The 20,238-nt window shown below is 43.6% G+C and overlaps 1 protein-coding gene and 1 pseudogene across 3 annotated transcripts in view; one reads left to right on the top strand and one right to left on the bottom strand.

Annotated features, from left to right (window-relative positions):
- Window positions 1–20,238, top strand: part of CCDC136 (coiled-coil domain containing 136) — a 153,166-nt gene that overhangs the window by 80,510 nt on the left and 52,418 nt on the right. For all 3 annotated transcript variants that reach the window (XM_077472990.1, XM_077472991.1, XM_077472989.1), the window contains exons 5-8: window positions 3,761–4,075; window positions 10,700–10,811; window positions 11,535–11,781; window positions 18,496–18,630. In XM_077472990.1, the coding sequence (XP_077329116.1) occupies window positions 3,761–4,075; window positions 10,700–10,811; window positions 11,535–11,781; window positions 18,496–18,630 (809 nt within the window). The remainder of the gene's footprint in view (window positions 1–3,760; window positions 4,076–10,699; window positions 10,812–11,534; window positions 11,782–18,495; window positions 18,631–20,238) is intronic.
- Window positions 14,520–16,434, bottom strand: LOC143963368 (SWI/SNF-related matrix-associated actin-dependent regulator of chromatin subfamily E member 1-related-like; annotated as a pseudogene).

Genomic DNA, 20,238 nt, shown 5'->3' with positions numbered 1-20,238 from the left:
CAGTGCCTCCCCATGATTGAGAGTGATGGATGCACAGGGGAGGCAGGCTGGCAGCGGTGTGCTGTGCTGTGCAGAAGGATACCTATTAGTTCACAGCCAGCAGGGAGGGGCAGGGCCAGAGTGAAGTGATGCTCTGACCCCACCTCATGCAGCTTGAATGTTCAAGACTCGAAGGCCACTGGGTAGGAGCTACTGAGTCGGCAGCACTGAGAGACCACCTGAGGAAGTGGCATTGTGGATGGTGTCATGGTGAGCCCAGCTGTCCAGCACTGTTTGCACCGAAGGGCTTGGAATGCCCGGAGGGATGTTCCCTCCTCCGCCTCTCCTACTGCCTGCATGACTTGATTGATATAGGAAATTCCATGTCACAGTCCTGGAGGTGGACACAAAAGTTCACATGCACTGTATCTCCACTGGAAAAGGGGGGACTACATGGATGGAATAACAGTGCTTGGGGATATCAAGGGTGTATGGGGGAAACAATGCTAAAGGGGGATCTGGGGTGTATAGGGGGTAGCAATGTTTGGGGCATCTTGGGTGGCTATAGTGCTAGGGGCATCAGGGATGTAGAGAGGCCACAGTGTAGGTGGTATCAGGGATGTAGTGGGGTCACAATACAAGGGGGATCTTATGGTATATGGTAACAGTGCTGGGGGGAATAGCTAGGGTTCAGAGAGGGATCATAGTGCTGGGGGGATATCTGGGGTGTAGAGGGATCAGAGTGATGGGGGATATCTGTGATGTAGAGGTGTCAGAGTGCTGGGGGGATATCTGGGGTGTAGGGGGTCAGAGTGCTGGGGGGATATCTGGGATGTAGAGGGGTCAGAGTGCTGGGTGGATATCTGGGATGTAGAGGGGTCAGAGTGCTGGGTGGATATCTGGGGTATAGAGGGGTCAGAGTGCTGGGGGGATATCTAGGGTGTAGAGGAGTCAGAGTGATGGGGGGATATCTAGGGTGTAGAGGGGTCAGAGTGCTGGGGGGATAACTGGGATGTAGAGGGGTCATAGTTCGGGGGGATATCTGGGGTATAGAGGGGTCAGAGTGCAGGGGGGGTATCTAGGGTGTAGAGGGGTCAGAGTGCGGGGGGTATCTAGAGTGTAGGGGGGTCAGAGTGCTGGGGGGATATCTGGGATGTAGAGGAGTCAGAGTGCTGGGGGGATATCTGGGATGTAGAGGGGTCAGAGTGCTGGGGGGATATCTGGGGTATAAAGGGGTCAGAGTGCTGGGGGGATATCTAGGGTGTAGAGGGGTCAGAGTGATGGGGGGATATCTAGGGTGTAGAGGGGTCAGAGTGCTGGGGGGATAACTGGGATGTAGAGGGGTCATAGTTCGGGGGGATATCTGGGGTGTAGAGGGGCCAGAGTGCAGGGGGGGTATCTAGGGTGTAGAGGGGTCAGAGTGCGGGGGGGTATTTGTGGTTGAGAATCCAGGGGGTGTGGAGGTGGTAACAGGAAAACAATGGTAGGGGGAAACCTGGTGTGTGTGTGTTTGGGGGGGGGGGGGGGGGTTGGTTGGGCGGAGTTAGGAGTGCCTGGTGTATATAAGATGTAGAGGGGTTACAATGTTAGCAGGATCTGAGGCCCTCTCAGGCTGGATGGTGCCTCCTGATTTTTATTGGCGGCCGTGTCTATACTTGTTACTTGTAACTGTCCTGAGCATCATTCTAGCAGATATATTATATGTACAGGACAGCTTTGTTACTTTATGTATGTAGTATTTTCCCACTGTTTCTTTGCTGTACAGAATGATTGTTCATGTAGTTAAAGTGGCGCTCCACCCAAAAGGAGAAGCTCCGCTTGTCTGCCTCCTACCTACTTGATATCTGTTTACCTGCGCTGTCTCCACTGTAGGGGCCCCAGAGCATTACTCTGCCCAGGGGCCCATGAGGCTATTAAGACGGCCCTGTCTCTCTCACCCCCCTCTCTCTCACTCCTCTCTCACCTACCCTTACCCCCCTCTCTATTTAGTATAATTTGTAATGAATGGACACCAGTGGCGGCTGGTGCTCAAAATTTTTGGGGGTACGCAAACAAGCTGAAAAATTCAGAAAAAAAACCCATCAATTGCAGCCTCACTGTACCATCAATCGCAGCCACTGTGCCCATCAATTGACGCCACTGTGCCCATAAATTGCTGTCACTGTGCCCATCAAACGCAGCCACTGTGCCATCAAATGCAGCCACTGTGCCCATCAATTGCCACCAATGTGCAATCAAATGTAGCCACTGTGCCCTATAAAATGCAGCCACTGTGCCCCATAAAATGCGCCCACTGTGCCCATCAATTGGCGCCACTGTGCCAATCAATTGCTCCAACTGTGCCCCATCAAACGCAGCCATTGTGCCATATGAAATGCTGCCAGTGTGCTCCCCGCCGGCCCGCCATCTGCATTTACCTGTCTCGGAGGGACAGCTGCTCGATGTCTTTCCTGTCTTCTCTTTCTGTCCTCTGCTATGATTAGACGCCTGGCATCCAATCACAGTGCCTGTCGTTTCAGCCAATCAGGTGATGGGTAACAGATCCGAGCACCTGATTGGTGGAGAGACGGTTTAGTGTTAGGAAAGCGAATATTCATTTTCTTTTCTAACACAGCTGAGTGACCTGCAAGCTCCCAGCATGGCGCTCGCAGGTCACCTTTTTTTATGCCTATTAGAGCCTACTGCTCTTACCAGGTGCTTCAAAAACACCCCCTTGCCGCTGTAATTCAGGTGTTCTGCACCCGAAAAGGGGCCAGGCACCTGAATAGGGGGTGGCAGCGCCGGCCATAGATAGATTCATGCAATGCATGAATCTATCTATTGGTGCTAGAGTGGGTGGCAGGAGAGAGGGGGCGATAAATTACATATTAACTAGCCCCTTACCCTGCTCTCCATCCTTAAACATCCCCTGCAGCAGCTGGGGGGAGGAGAGGAGGGAAGCCAGCAGCACTGAGGGGCCTACACAGGTGCAAACCTGGGCAGTAGGGGGAATCAACACTTCACGTAGTGATTAGGGTGTGCCCTGCACAACTGGCACACCCCCTGCACACGCCTATGAAGCCTACAGCTTCTATAAATGAAACAGAATCAATGAATGGAGCGAGAAGACTTTCCTCTTATCAGCCTGAATTAAACTTAGACTTTAAGTAACACATAGGTTTACTAACAAATATAACAGTGGCGACTAACATTGAGGCTGGGTTCACACCGGAGCGATGCGGGAATGCCGCGAATCCGCGGCGTTTTCCCACATCGCATGCCTCCCGCCGGCAGTTCACACTGCCCTATGCGGACTGCTGGGAGTGTCAGTGAAACCTTAATGACACCCCCAGATCAGTTCGCATATCGCAGTGTGATCTGCAAACTCGGACAGTAATCGGATCGCATGGTGTGAAAAAAAGGGTCCCGTGCGAGTTTGCGGCGGGTGCGATGCGAATTCAGCCATACTATCTGTATGGCTGAACTCGCATCGCACAGAGATCAGATGTGATTTGCACTGCAGTGCGGTGCGAATCACATCCGGTTCTCGCTGCCGCAGCAGTGTGAACCCAGCCTTACTGTCCAACGCAGATAATTCGCTATGACATTGCCACAGTTGAGTACTAAAGTAAATCACATATTCCCAAAAACTGCATAAAGAAACCATGAAAGGATGAGCACCTTGGTTCTACTCAGTCACTTAATACAGTCATCTTCTAAATTTTGAGAACTGTAATATCACATCACAATGTCACATCACAGTTATACTTTATTATGATATGTTTTCTTCATCCATCTGTAGCTCAGTTGCGTTCAGTACAGGAGGAGGTGGACAGCTTGGAACATGAGAAGGAGTGCGAACTGCTGGAGGTGTCCCAAGAGTTACGCTGTGCACAGGAGGAGATCATGTCTCTGCGTCAGTCAGCAGAGGAGGCAGCAGCTGAGCGTGAGAGTGACATTGCCTCATTGCAAGAGGAGTTGTGTAGACTGCGAGCAGAGCTGCATGAGCTTCAGGAGACAAGGCAGGAGTATGAGATGGAGATAACCACCTTAAGAGCAGAGATCAGCATGAAGAGCTGTAGTGTGCATGCAGGACAGGAACCTGCAACGCTGCAGGGTAACCACACTGACTTTGTGCATTATAATATTACTCCTGACAAGCCTAGGGGTCTCCAAACTTTTCAGCAAGAGGACCACATTAGATACACTACATTACCAAAAGTATTGGGACACCTGCCTTTACACGCACATGAACTTTAATGGCATCCTAGTCTTAGTCCGTAGGGTTATATAGTTATATGGTAATATAGTGTATTTTACATATATATCGGCTAAAAAATAGTTTTTTTATAAATGAATCAATAAACTTTAAATGAATGAGCACACTCCAAGAAATAACTTCTTATCAGAAGCCCCTCTTTCACATCAGATATCCCCCCTTCACATCAGAGTCCCTACTTTTGCATCCAAAGGCCCCCATCATTATATAAAGGTATATAAGATTTTATTGAATTTTGAAGTTAACAGAGGGACAGAAACGTAAGGCAGAGATATAAATCTGTATAAAAAAAATAACCAAATAAACATACATGTGAAGGAACACACTAAGTTGGCATGAACATTTTTTTCCATGTACAAACATTGTGTAAAGTGTGAGAGAATACAATAAATGGAACTCAAGCACTAAAGCCCCGTACACGCGATCGCAAATACAGCAAGTCCGATGAGAGCTTTTGGTCGGAAATTCCGACCGTGTGTATGCTCCATCTGACTTTTGCTGGCGGAATTGCAGCAAAAGATTGAGAGCAGGTTCTCCATTTTTTTCCGACGGAAAAAGTTCCCTCTGTAGCAATTCCGACGCGCAAAATTCCTACGCATGCTCGGAAACAATTCGACGCATGCTCGGAAGCATTGAACTTAATTGTCTTGGCTCGCCGTAGTGTTGTACATCATCGCATTCTTGACGGTCAACATTTTGTGTGACCGTCTGTATGCAAGCCAAGCTTGAGCTGAATTCCGAAGGAAAAACCCTCCAAGATTTTTCTGACGAAAAGTCCAATTGTGTGTACGCGGCATAAGTCTCATAATGCACACAATAGCACAAGTGAACTACATTGGGTGTAGAGGCCCAAGGCAATGCTATCTTAGTAGAATAAGGTTCTAAGGCACCTTATATCTTTTTGAGAAAAAAAAAGAGTATGAATTAAATATAGCGTAGATGGAAAGACTAGAAAGGGATTAGGGAAGAGAACAAAGTGGGGGATTTAGAGGACGAAGGGAAGACTCAAATATCAACGAAACATCAAACTGTGTGGTGGGGTGAAATAAAAGAAATAAAGACCCCCATCATTTTAGAGCCAACTCTCCTTACATTAGGGTTCCTATCAGAATTCACCCTTTCATCAGAGAGTTCCCCCTATATACATAGTTGTGGGCTGGACAAAATCTTTTAGTGGGCTGTATGTGGCCGTAGTTTGGAGGTCCCTAGACTAGCAGATATCTCACTTTTTTTTATCAAAGGAATGAACATATGATATGATATGATATGATATACAGACACAGGCAAGGTACTTTACAAACTCTGAACAGCACACAATAATATTGATGTTCCTGTGCAAATCAGGTGTGAACTGACCCTTAATCAGTTTCTAACAGCTTAGAAACACCTGCTGTGTGTTTACATTGGGAGGCTGACAGGCTGCTAAGATTTTCCATAAAATATGGACTCTGTTGTGAACTTTAGAGATAGATTTCTCCACAATGCTTATAGCTACATAGGTAAATGAACTTGTTTTAAAATGCTTTTACTGCTTGAACAGAATATGAAAGTGCTTAGTATGCACAGTCTGGGGGGCAAAGGTTCACTTTAAATTCCTAAAATGTTGGCTGCTTAAAATCACATGCTATTCTGAAAGTCAAGTAAACAACGTTTCCAGATGTCCTTTCACAACATATACAGCACTGTATTTCCTTTTCTTTTTATACACTGCACCATTTCAGGATCATGCTCTGCCAATACACCTACTTGAGCTCACAGCAAAATGTTTTATGCTTAGTTGCAGGATCCTGCAAAGTACTCTAATGGAAGGGCTCATGCACGCCAGATGTATCAGTTAATCCATATATCTCTTTGATTTATTATGACATACTTGAAGGGCTTGGCCTATTCATGTAAATAGAATTGAAGAAGTATAGGTTAACAAAGTAAAAATAAATAAAGTAAAGCACACGTTCAGTTGCACTATTATTGAAGACCTAGTTTCATATCTAATTTGTACAGCCTCATTCATATAGCACTAATTTAAAGTTCAGTTAGTACCGCTCAAAAAAACAACGGTACAAAATGACGCTCACCATAAACGAGGTACAGCAGTTTGACAACTTTTAATAAAATATGAGCCACATACCCAGTATATAGTATTCACCATACAGTATACCATAAATGTATAGATAAAATATCAAATACAGCGAAAATTCAAGTACAGAATATACAGTATCATGCTATGGGTGCAGAGATTGGAATATTCGCTCATTTTGAGTTTACGGGTGACCTGTTCTGTAAGAAAAACATATTTACTTTTGCACTCTCTTTATATTGTTTTCATTTACACTGACACCAAATCTTTATTTTTCTTCTATAGTAATGCCAAAAAATTATTTTCACTGACACAATTCTAAGATAAAGTAAAAAAAAAATAATCTAAATAGTTTTGGTTAAAAGTAGGTGTTAACAACAAACCCACCTTTATGCCACTTTACATAAACTACATTTATTTTTGTCACCAGGTTTATCATTTATCTTTTGAAATTTGTGGGATACCATTACGGATACATTTTACTGACTTTAATTTTCCTTCTTTTATGCACTGCAGAAAGTTTGAAATATAAGGACTTGTTCTCATCAGCTGACATGGCAAAATGCCCTGTTTCCAATGGTGTCAGTTCAAACAACAGCATTGCATACAGTCAGTGTTGCCAACCGTCAGTATTTTTACTAGCAGACATTAAAAAATGGGCACTTTTCTCCTGCCAGTAAATATCAGTGACAGGTAAAGGTTGGCAGTAAAAAATATGGCTGTGGCGCACGGCTCATGCGTAGTTCCTGTCCAGGGTCTGCCAAGACCATCCAAGTGTCTGCTACAGTGTGTTGGGTTGGGGGTGGCAGGTCTGGAGGAGGTGGTGCCTGAATGTATTGTGTGATGTCATAGTGCAAGAGAGTCTAGTGGACAGGCCAGAGCCTCATGTCCTGGTCTGCAGGAAAGGAGCAAGGCAAGCCGGGACCAGGGCTAGAGTGGACTGAAGGGACCCCCTGGTGTGGAGAGAAACTGTCACTGTGACTCAGGAGGGGACATGTTGAGTTGGTAAGGTGTCATCATCATCATCTGCGCTGCTGCACGCTGCTGTCGCTGTGAGAGTCAATTTCTTGTGTGTGTGCCGCCCATTCAAATTTTTTGCCCTCCTGAGTCCTGTCTCTGAGCTACTTACTATATTGAAAATAAAATAAGAAATATGTTTTTTGGCTTAATATCTGCTATAAATCACATTGCTAATTGCATATTGTACTTCTTTTTAGCCTAAATACTGAAATTTGCACTTAAAACTGTAATTTTGTAACTTTTGGAAATGACAGTAAAAACTTGACTGTGCCAGTAAATTTTGGGTGTCGTGTCAGTAAATTGCAATCTGGTAGGTTGGCAACACTGCATACAGTACTTATTTTCTGCACAGCAGGTTGTAACATGAACTGCTGCATCTCAATGCCTCTGTGGTAAACAGAAATGTATTCAAATTTCTTCTGTGACATTTCATTAAATTAAATCAGCGCATCGGCCACTGTGTTTCTCAGCACACACCAACGGCTGTGCAATTAGTGCATCTCACTGGTCTGAACAAGTCTATAGTGATACTCTTTATTGGCTGCCTTGAGTTAATTGAGATGTATGCTTTCGGGATAACTCACATCTCTTTCAGGCTGTATATGTTTTTTATGTATAAAGCCTGAAGAAGGGATCTAAAGCTGGATACATACTATACAATTTTCTTTAGATTTTGTCCCTTAGATTTACCAAAACTAGAGGTACACCGAATGGAAATTTTGGTGCCAAAACTGAAACCGAAAATGCAAGTTGTACTTGGCCGAAAACCGAAACCAGTACCAAAAAATACAGTTTTAAAAAAAAATATATTTTTTTTTATATAATTGTATTATATTCAGCTTTTTAATTAACAAATTTAGCCCCATTTCCTGACTAGGCCATTTTTTGCGATACGGCACTGTGTCGCTTTAACTGACAATTGCCCAGTTGTGCAAAGCTGTACCTAAACAAAAATGATGTCCTTTTTTTCCCACAAATAGATCTTGCTTTTGGTGGTATTAATCACCTCTGCATTTGATTTTTTTTTTGCGCTATAAACAAAAAAAAGAGCAACAATTTTGAATTTACAGCATTTTTATTTATTTATTTTTTATTAGTAATAGCTGCGATCAGTGATTTATAGTGGGACTGCGACATTGCGGTGGTGACATTGACACTTTTTTGGGAACCAGCGACATTATTACAGTAATCAGTGCTAAAAAATATGCATGTTATTGTACTAATGACACTGGCAGGGATGATCAAGGGGTAAATGTGTTCCCTGTTTGTGTTTTCTAACTGTATGGGGGACTGTGTGACAAACACACAGATCCATCTTCCTGCATAACAGACATGCTTTTGTGTGTGTTCTCCCTTGTCAGAATGGAGATCTGCCTTGCTTACACAGACAGCTCCCTATTCTTTCACTGTGGGGAACGATCACAGGTGGCCGACAGACATCGAGTCTGCCGGTCTCGCTGATTGGTTTCCCCGCTAGTCAATGGGAGTGACCACAAAAGCAGGTTCAGCTAAGGCGATTTGTGCGAATGAGCCACCTTGTAGCAATATACTGACTGGGATGGTACCAGCTGATTGGAGAAAAGCCAATGTAGCACCATTATTTAAACATGGCCCAAAATACATCCCTGGGAATTACAGACCAGTTAGCCTAACATCAATAGTATGCAAGCCCTTGGAGGGGATGATAAGGGACTATATACAATACTTTAGTAATGAGAACGGTATCATTAGCAGTAATCAGCATGGATTCATGAAGAATCATTCTTGCAAAACCAATCTATTAACCTTCTATGAGGAAGTGAGTTGCTATCTAGATAAAGGAAGGACCGTGGATGCGGTGTATCTGGATATTGCAAAAGCATTTGACATAGTTCCCCATAAATGTTTAATGTACAAAATAAGCTATGTTGGCATGGATCAGAGGGCTCCACAAGACTCTGGACCGGCTGCACCTAGAGTATGCTGTCCAGTTCTGGGCACTAGTCCTCAGGAAGGATGTACTGGAAATAGAGCGAGTACAAAGAAGAGCAACAAAGCTAATACAAGGGTCTGGAGGATATTAGTTATGAGGAAAGGTTGCGAGCACTGAACTTATTCTCTCTGGAGAAGAGACGCTTAAGAGGGAATATGATTTCAATTTACAAATACCGTACTGGTGACCCCACAATAGAGATAAAACTTTTTCACAGAAGGAAGTTTAACAAGACACATGGCCACTCATTAAAATGAGAAGAAAAGAGGTTTAACCTTAAACTACGTAGCGGGTTCTTTACTGTAAGAGTGGCCAGGATGTGGAATTCCCTTCCACAGGCGGTGGTCTCAGTAGGGAGCATCGATAGTTTAAAAAAACTATTAGATAATCACCTGAACGACCTTAACACGCAGGGATATACAATGTAATATTGACATATAATCACACACATAGGTTGGACTTTATGGACTTGTGTCTTTTTTCAACCTCGCCTACTATGTAACTATGTCATTATGTATAATGATGGTGGCTGGTCAATTTAAATGAATATGAAATTATCATCGCCCATTATTGTCACCTTTAGCGCAAGAAAAGCTCAAGAAAAATGTATCCCTTTAAATTCTATGTATGTCTGTACACTGGTCCGTTGGGGTTCCATTGTGGAGTTAAAAATCCCGCTTGCTGCATTTTTGATCAGTTAATAAAAAAACACACAAAAATTGCAGCTCCCAGTTCAAATGCATTAAAAACACAGCAAGAACACATCATTAACCATCCCGTGTTAAGTTTTTTATGCAGTTTTTGAGTCAGATGACCTATGGAAAAAACACTATAAGCACAGTAGATCATGGTAAAATAGTCACAAAATCGTTACAAATTCCCTGTAAAATCGTGTGTCTTTTCGGTGCCATTATTGGCACCATTTTCTCTTATCAGCTGAATGCCAATAACACCATTTACACCTGAAATGTTTTGATGGCCAAAATTTCGTTGCATCTCTAACCAAAACCATATAATACGAGGTCAAACCAAAACACTTTCAGTTTGTATGCAATCAGGCAGCTCTTGCACTACATAGTTGAAGGGAAATCAAATGGAAATTGAACAACAAAAGTTGTATAGTCTGTATCCAGCTTAAGTTATCCCGAAAGCTTGATCTTTAATAATTCAGGTCAGCTAAAAAATGATATAAATTAAACTCCAAATTTTCTATATAGTCAATAGTTATCACAGAACAACACTGCTATGCATTTTATGCATTGAAAACTGCAATCCACTATGTTGTCTGGGGAATTGGATTGCCTCTTTAGGTTTGAAGGAATGTAGGTTGTTATAACGTATTATGTTTGTACAATATCACATCCACCATTGCACATTTCTGTCCTTGTGACAGGAGAGCTGCAGTTCCTGCGGGATCAGTGCCAACATCTCCAGATGGAGCGCAGTATCCTGCAGGAGAGTAACAGCCAGCTGAAGAGTCATCTTTTACTGCTGGGAGAAGAGAGGTACCCATCTTTACTTTATTCCAATTAAATATAGATATGTAGTGTCATATGATTAATGTAAGTGTTGTTATATGACTGGCAGTTTGGGAGATACATCTGATATCTACACATTGATTCACAATACTAATCTGCTGTATGTATCTGTAGCATGGATGCTAACTATAAGTGAGGTATGCCCATGATAGTTATAAAATAAACACTTATTATGAAATCACACAGGTTAAAATTGTGTGTCTGTGTGTGTGTATATATATGTATATATATATATATATATATATATATATATATATATATATATATATTTTTTTTTCGTTTAGTGATTGCCAACTTTCCTTGCCGCAGAAGTCAATAACTGACTTACTCTTACTTGTTCATTAGTCTACTAGATTCTGATAGTAAGAAAAAATGCTTACAGAGATACTCGGGATGATCTGATTAACACTTAGCTTACTGATATGGGTGGTGACAATATTTAATTACTAGCTTCACCTATTATATATATTAAGCCCTGTGCTGCAGAGATAATGGACCTGTAGAGGTTAGAATGATAATTACAATGTAAAGGGAGGAGTGTTTGCTTTGTAGTATTAGCATATGCTCAATGAAATGTTCTTTTTTAAACTACTGCCCCAAAGAGAGTGTGTTTAATGTAGAATAGGTTCATCGTGTATTCCTTGTACAGCACTGTAGTTGCGGTAATGTATTCCTCCTTGTCTCTTGCAGAGAAGGAGATGCAGATCAAGGCAATGCATTAAGTGAATCTCAGCCAGAACAAGAAGAAGAGAATAACCTGAAGGAAGAAAACCCACCACAATATGATCCTGAAAGCACCATTGCCCTCAGCGTGCCTATTGAGAGAAATACAGTGACTGATGTTGAGAAGCTGAAGCTGAACCGGGAGGAGGAGAGGCAAAAAATGCACATCCAGCTCCAAAGTGCAGAACAAAAAGTGCAGATAGCACAGGCTGAGGTGGGTATGGCTGCCTAAGGAAATCTCTACATTTTTTATACCGTACTGATATGGTTTTCATCAAACTCTAATGATCAATCATTAATGTTTGAAGCAAGAAAAAAGTAAATGCACATCTTATTTTAAATATCTTCAAAAATACATACATATAGTTGTTTGTGCAGACAGTTAAAAGCAGATGGGGCCCATTAATGCTTGCCCATTTTTCTGAAAACAGCCTATTCACATGGAAGCACATTTCAAACAGAAAACACACCTATTGCTATGAGAAGCCAACATTTATGTGCCAGCATGACTGAGCAATTGTTTTAAAGGTATGCCCTTCTATAACATGCATTTCATATACTATTATGGTAAGCACACAAACATACGTTTATGTATTTCTGTGCTTTTTTTAAAGTTAAAATCAAGGATAGTGTCTGTTCTTGAATGCCTGTCCCCAACTTTGCATAACACATGAACAAACAAAGAATTTTATTATGCATGAGCATAATGCACATGTTAACATAACTTAAAGTATAACCAGGGCCGGTGCTACCACTAGGCAAACTAGGCGGTCGCCTAGGACGCCCGGCCACTGGTTTATCTACTCTCTGCAGCAAGCAACTAAGTCTCAGCAGGTAGCCGCTGCTCCGTTCACATATAGAGTCAGAGGCGCAGCAGTGGTGGAGGACTGTGTCTGTGTCTCAACTCCCGCAGCAAGCAAACATTCATTGATGGGCACTGGTAGGCTGCATTTGATGGGTGCTGGTGAGGCCACATTTGATGGGCACTGGTGAGGCCACATTTGATGGGCACTGGTGAGGCTACATTTGATGGGTGCTGGTGAGGCTACATTTGATGGGTGCTCGTGAGGTTGCATTTGATGGGCACTTTACTAAAAAAGGTGGGATTTACATGGGGAGGGAAACGGGGGCGGAGTCAGCCGGGGGGGCAGCAAAATGGGGTTTCACCTAGGGTGTCAAAAATCCTTGCACCAGCCCTGAGTATAAATAAAGGCAAACATTTTCTTTACTTTTAGAAAGGGATTAGAACCCCTGTCAGGATTTTTTTTTGTCTGTGCCCCCGTTAGGGAGAGTCACCATTTCTATTTGTCCTGTTCACCATTATCAATAAAAGTGAAAGTAAAAGAAAATCCCAAATTTTGGGTTCTCCTCAGAAAAGTAATAGAAGGGGACACTAGTTCTGGTGGCACTAGTTCTTCCCTTAATTTGCAGGGATTTCCTCAGATTTTCTGTTTGGGCTATGGTACAGGAAGTGAAGGTAAATCTCCCCAATGGGGCACAGATGACAAAAAATAAACCAGCAAGGGTTTCCAACCCTCCCTTACTCTATCCAAAATGAGAGAAAGAAAGTTTTTCCTACTTTAAGTGCATATACATTTTCTAAGGAACTGCATACTTTCCAACTTTTTTAAAGTGAGGAACACCTATTAGCAAAAGTATGTAGGCATAGGACACACACCCTGCCACGCCCACTTAAAGGAGAATTAAACAAAAAAAATCTCACAAATGCTTTTTTTTTTTTTACCACTACTACTGCTACTATTCCTTTGTACTGGCATTTGAAATTTACAAATGAAACAATTTAGAAATTGGATGAAAGGTTTAGCACTGGGAAACCCTTTTTGAAAGATAAATAGTGCATTTTATATACAACTATACAGTATAGATCAGACCAAAAGAAGGACAAATGAGGAGGACAGAGGGACTTTGTTCCAAATCAGGGACAGTGCCTCGAAATCAGGGGCGGTCCCTCGAAATCAGGGACAGTTGGGAGCTATGGGAATGTACATTATAAATATACTTTACTGTATGATCATAGGTATGAAGAGGTCATTCATCATCGGCAACAACAAAAATCAACAGCATGGGTGAGATAGAAATGTATCCATTCAATTATGTTGCCCAGGGTAGTTACTATGAAAAAAATTGTGCCTAATCATTTTATATGTCAAAGTCCAGCTGAGGTAAAATTAGTGAAGCAATGACTAACATGTCAACATAAGAAACCAGATAGAAATTGAGTAGTGCTTATAAAGCTGTGCCTAAGTACAGGAAAAATAAAAAAAAACTAGAAAAAATCAGTTGGAATTAAAAAGTTAGTAAAGAAATATATGGATGTAACTCCACTAAAGGCGAGAGAAAACGAACCACGAGTTCACAGGGCAGATACAAAAAATATATTAAATAGAGTAAATAAATATGGGTACCAAAACCCACCATAAGTGTAATATCCTGGAGCTGAAGAGCCAGATATTGACTGACATTCTCTAGAAATGAAAGAAAGACAAGAAAAGAATACCCCCTACCGGTTCTCCCATATATACCCTAAAGGGGCAGAGCCAGGATTTGCAATCTCACGGGGGAGTTGGTGCCAAAAGCGCAAATGCTGCCCAGATTCAGAAAGATGACACAATGAGCACTGGCCACGCACATACTGTTGTCATAACCCAGGCGCAGACATTGGTAAAGGACAATAAGGTAGTAACAGACCACGATTGGGAAAGAGTTGTCTTCCACCTATCGACAATGCAGAAAATAACAATATATGGTCTGGTGCACCAGTGATGCACCTCCATCCCTAACATACATTTCTATAAAAACCATACGTTTGCCCTGGGACTTTAAATGAGGTGCAACACACATGGCCACTGAGTACAAAGTAGACATGATTAACTGTTTATTAATGAGTAAATACAATTCTCATCACAGTACACAGATAGAATAATAGGCTGATTGATGGTGGTTCCAATACATATCATACATGATTAAAAAGTTCCAAATGTCAATACATAATTAGGTTGAAAATTGCATCCTAAAAACTTTGCTCATTTCCTCAGGAGTAGATGCACATTTAAATGGCTTTCTTCATCTTCTTTTCCTGAATCTTTTCTGAACACATCTTGTAAGTCTCAGACTGTTGGTATTCTCTTAGCACCTTCATTTACTGCCGTTTGTCCCTTTCAGCATCATGCAGGTACCTGTGTTATTCCTGGCTTGGCAAAGTACTCCACTCAGTTCCTAGCATCTTTCAGGAAATAGTGGATCAGGGTGTTAAGTCCATATCTCTTCTCTGCACTAGTTCAACAAGCACACATATCCAGTCACTGGGGGTTTTTCTCCATTAGGCAGGATTTTTTTTCTCATTTCTTTCATTTTGGCCATCCTCTTTGCTTTACAGGCTCTTCTTCAACCACTAAGTTTTTCTCTTTCCTTGTTCTGGGCACTTTCATTTTCTCATCTTTAAAGCCCCATACACACGAGAGGACTTATGTCCGACAGACTTCCGAAGGAGTTCTGCCGGAGTTCCGACAGAGTTCTGACGGACTTTGCGACTGAGCGTACTTGGCCACACACAATCACACCAAACTCCGACGGATTCGAACGTGATGACGTACGACTGGACTCGAATAAGGAAGTTCATAGCCAGTAGCCAATAGCTGCCCTAGCGTCGGTTTTAGTCCGTCGGAATAGCATACACACGAGTGTATTTCGGTAGGAACTGGGTCCGGCGGAAAAATTTGAAGCATGTTCCATTTTCTAAAGTCCGTCAGACTTTTGCGAATCAAAAGTCCGTTGCAGCCCACACACGATCGAATAGTCTGACGGAATCATTCCGTCGGACTTTGGATGTTGAAAAGTCCGCTCGTGTGTACGGGGCTTAACAGTTACCAAAAAATTGGCATTTAGCGTTTTGGCAACAGGATGCAACAATCCTGTCACATTCTTGGTTGCTTGGGACATGGTCCATAGATGTCCAAGGTAAACTTAGATTCTTAATGGCTGTTTCGTTTTCTTTTTTAGACTCTCTTTATATATATATATATATATAAAATATGGTGCTCCAGCCAGTAAGTCTGTTGTTTTTCAACAGAACAAGCTCTCCTCTCAATAAACTTTTCCTTTTTCTCTCATTTGTCTCTTAGCCATGTTTGAATCCCCACAGCGTAGCAGTTCCTGTTGGTTGTCTCTCCAGCCCCATTGAACTATCCTTTACATCTAATAGACTGAACCACAGAAAGTTGTGATTAAACCAGAGCAGAACCCCCTAAGTCGTCACCTCGCTTTGCTGCAATAAAGGACAGTGTAATGAATGGTAAAAATGAGTAAGCAGATCCCAGTAGCCCTGCACATTTCTAATTGTAACATAAACGTAGGAAGGAGGTAACAGGTTGCAGCAGAGGCATAACTACAACCTTCAGGGCCCTGTCACATACCTTACAGCGGAGTCCAAAATTACGAGGGTGGATTCTTGCACGGTCCCAGTCCTAGCACCCCTGGAGATGGAGACAGGAACTGCTAGGACAGCGGAAGGGTGCAAGTGCCTGAAGACAAGCAGGTAGCAGGTCAAAGGTCAAGCAGGAGTCGGCAACGGGCTGGCAGAGAGGTACACAGACGGCAGGCAGGCTGGTGGTCGGGGACAGGCAGAGGTCGGCAACAGGACTGGCAGCGGAGTACAGAATCAGGAGACAAAGCCAAAGTCAGAGGTTCAAGCCGGGGTTGGTGCAGGTAAACAAGGCAGACAAGGTTGCAAGGGTATTCCAAGAGGACAGTCAGGAAGAGCCGGGTGTTCAAGATCCAGGGAAGTCAGACAAAGTAGTAGCAGGTATACAGGAACGAGCTGAGACAATCCAGCACGTATGCTAAGTAGCTGCTCGTTTAAATAGGGCGCTGTGCGCCGTGATTCGCTGGCGTCCGCGCATGCCCACAAGAACATGCAAATTGTGCATGTCCATTCCACAAAAATGCGCCGATGCGCACATCTGTGCGCCAATGCACATATCTATTACATATGATGCGCTGATGCGCACATATGTTCAGAAAAGGTGTGCAAATGCGCATATTGGATCCGGGATACACCTGCTTGGTGCAGAGGTTCCCTGACAGGCCCAGTGCAAAAAACCATGAAGGGCACCCTCTGAACCCTACCCGGAGCCCTTTCTCATGTTCTGCAGCGGGCCACCTACTGCCGTCTTGAGGCCCCCACATGGCGTTTGAACACCAGGAACCAGTCGCAAGTGCAACCTTTAAGACCCTGGTAGTTCTGCCACTGACCTTACTATTACTAGGGGACATTTTGGTAGATGTAAGTAAGCACTCTAGAGGTACTAAGGCAGGGGCAGAGGGATGGTAGTGGAGGGATTAGATCAGGCAGAAGGTGGTGGTGGTGGGTGTATCAGGGTCAGAGGGATGGTGGTGGGGGGTTGCATCAGGGGCAGAGGGATGGTGTTGAAGGGGATGGGATCAGGGGCAGAAGGATGGTGGTGGGGGATGGGATCAGGGGCAGAGAGATGGTGGTGGGGGGATCGGATCAGGGGCAGAGAGATGGTAGTGGGGGGATGGGATGATGACACTGGCACTCACCTGCTCTCAGTGTCAGTCGAGTCACCCTCCGTGCTCAGTGCGCTCTCAGTCTGCAAACTCACAGTGCCTCCAGTAACTGCTCTCCTGACATGGGGACACTGTCTGCACCTCACACATGGGAGAGCCCCTCCCCCTTCACTTGATTGGCTGGTCAGCTGATCAGCTGACTTTCTCCTCCACTCCATTTTCTTCCTCCTGACATGGAGCTACTTGGAGGAATGGGTGGAGCATTGTGCCAGTAACAGTCAGTGCTCACTCGGGCACAGTGTGTAAACATTCTCCCAAGGGTGCCCCACACTGTGCCTCCCTGATAGCATGGGTATAGTAGGAAGGAGAGCTTTTAAAGAATAAATAAACTAACTGGAACAATTTTCCAGATTCGTAGCACCAGATGAAATCTGCTGTAATATTCCTGGGAAGAGCATTACAGTATTACAGTAGGTCTGCCTACTACTCCACCCCCCACCTACTTGCACACCCTCCCTGGTGTTTGTGGATGCAGCCACTAGGGTAAACTCAAACACCCAGCATTTGTTCATTTAGGGGGACCCACAGCATAGCAAGCCCCATTGTGTTCTGGCCCACGCACAGTGCTTCATTTAGCTCTGCAGACATGCAACGCCTATCTAAAAGTAGTTTAGGACAGTGGACACCCAGGGAGAAGGAGCATGAACCATGCATATCTCCCCATACAAATTTGGGAAACGCGGCACCTATACCATATACCATACCATACCAATCAGCAGCATACATTAGGGGCTCAGCTGGCCAGTGAGGGCTCACACCACACACCTCCCTAGGCAAGATAGGGGACCTGGAGCCTGACCAAATGTAGGTAAGGGAGGACTCCACTAGAGCCTCTGCATCCGCAGAGAGATGGTTGCTTCTCCTCCGATTGAAAAGGAACCTTGAGGAAAACTGTCAAGGTGATGGGGAAGGGAGGTCCCACAACTAGAATACTAACAAATGTAGATGGGAAAAACTCAGCTATGCAACCCCTACAAGTCCACTGTCCCTGGAATCATGGGGAAGCATATACTAGGAGGAGCTTGCAAATAGCTTGTAGGCCTGAGAGAAAAATAACAAACCATTTTGATGTATCTGTTAGGTCTGAGGAAACACAAATACCAAGGACACTAGGTGGCTGTGCTCTTTTTATTGATTGAGAATGATGTTTTTCCTGCTTTAGGTAGGTGGAGGCCCTCTCTCATGTGCTGTCCTGGAAGATGATTTGGAAAAGCCCATTGGCCCTGGCCTTTAATATTCGTACTTTGGATCTAAATTAATGTATGCTGACAGTTAGAAACACATACAAAACCTTTGTAAAATTCTTGATTCTTTTTTGCAGTGTGCTGGTCTCCTAACTGAGATTGAGGAGCTGCAGCAACGCCATCAGATCAGCCAGGAGGAACAGGAGAAGTTACAAGAGGAACTGAGATTGTGCAGAGAGGAAATTCATAGGCTGAAGGAAAGTGGCTTGCAGGTAGCAACACTGCTACTTTTTACTAACATGCTTTCATTTCATAATCTTGCTGTGTCTAACATTATAATTATTCTTCCTGCCTGCTTTCTAGTCACTCTGGCCAAGCAGTAAAGTTTTACCACTGAATAGTTACTGTTATTGACACCCACAACATATCTAAAACAGTTCTATTATGCCATTCATTTACAAATACAGTATATGCACATTTCATGCACACAACGTTCATTGTTGGATTGTACTACACTAGATGTACTTGCATTAGAAGCACAACCAGATATACAACTTAGGAACCCTAAGCCCTTGTACACGCGGTCGGAGAATCCGTCGGAATGTGTCCTATCGGACCGTGTCGTCGGATAATCCGACTGTGTGTGGTATGCATCGGACTGATTCTGTCCGAATATCCGTCTGATCCAATTTTCCAACATGTTGGAAATATTTCCCGACCAACTGGGCCGATCGGACATACTCCGATCATGTGTAGAGAATTTTGATCGGACCAAGTGCCACGCATGCTCAGATCAAAATTCCTACATCAAAGCTATTGGCTACTAGCCTGAATGTAATCCCATCGAAACGAAATTACGTCATCACGTTCTGAAAGATCGGATTTTTTCGCCAACTTTGTCCGACCGTGTGTATGCAACAGTTTCGAACAAGATCTGACGGACAAAATCTGACGGGCAAAATCCGACGGATTTGGTTGTGGAAATCTCCGACCGTGTGTACAGGGGCTAAGATTTTCCAACTAACCACATCAAAAATAAGTAAAGCTACTAGCAGGTATGAAGTACACACACCCTGAGTTGTCTTCCCAGACCTTCTACAACTCTCAATGTTCCTGATATGCCTGAATGCCAAATCTGACCTGGCAAATATATGCCAGTTTATTTGATTGGAGCTTTCCAACTGGCCATTCACATTGGGAAAGCTCTGACGTCTTGGGTTCCTGCACATTTTACATGCTAGCTACCGTACTTTGTTTTGACAGTCACTTTAAGCACAGAACTAGCAAATTAGTAACAGTGAATAAGAACAAATAAAGAAATGAAACAAACGTGTGTCAACCACATAAAATGTTTCACTTAGTGTCCATATTGCTCATTACTCAAAGTCTACTGTGCAATATGTCTCAAAGACACAAATGTGATATAGCAACATAAATTTCCAAAAAGGAATAAATAAAAAAATGTGTCCAAACAATTTTTTCAAAAAAGACAAACAGATGAGTAAAGGTGCACTGTTCCCAGTTTTCCTTAAAGCGGAACTTCAGTAATTTTTTTCAACTTTTCTTCTATTAACCAGTTTCCGACCGGCGCGCGCCAATGTACATCGGCAGAATGGCACGGGCAGGCATATTGGCGTACAGGTACATCCATTTTTAAATGCCGCCCTGCCATCGCGTGCGTGCCGCTGCCGGCGCTCTCTCGTGCCGGTCGGGACCCCCGTGAGTCCGGTCCCGGGTCCCGCGGACTTGATCGCCGCGTGGATACCCGCGATTGTCTCACGGGGCGGCTGAACGGGGAGATGCCGTTGTAAACAGCATCTCCCCGTTCTGCCTAGCAACAAGTGACGCTGATCTCTGCTCCATGTGATTGGAGCAGATAT

The sequence above is a fragment of the Lithobates pipiens genome, unplaced genomic scaffold (assembly GCF_037356315.1).
Source record: "Lithobates pipiens isolate NorthernLeopardFrog02 unplaced genomic scaffold, aLitPip1_a1.2 Scaffold_8, whole genome shotgun sequence".
Taxonomy (NCBI): domain Eukaryota; kingdom Metazoa; phylum Chordata; class Amphibia; order Anura; family Ranidae; genus Lithobates; species Lithobates pipiens.
The sequence above is the reverse complement of the archived record's forward strand: the minus strand, read 5'-3'. Positions and strand labels throughout refer to the sequence as shown.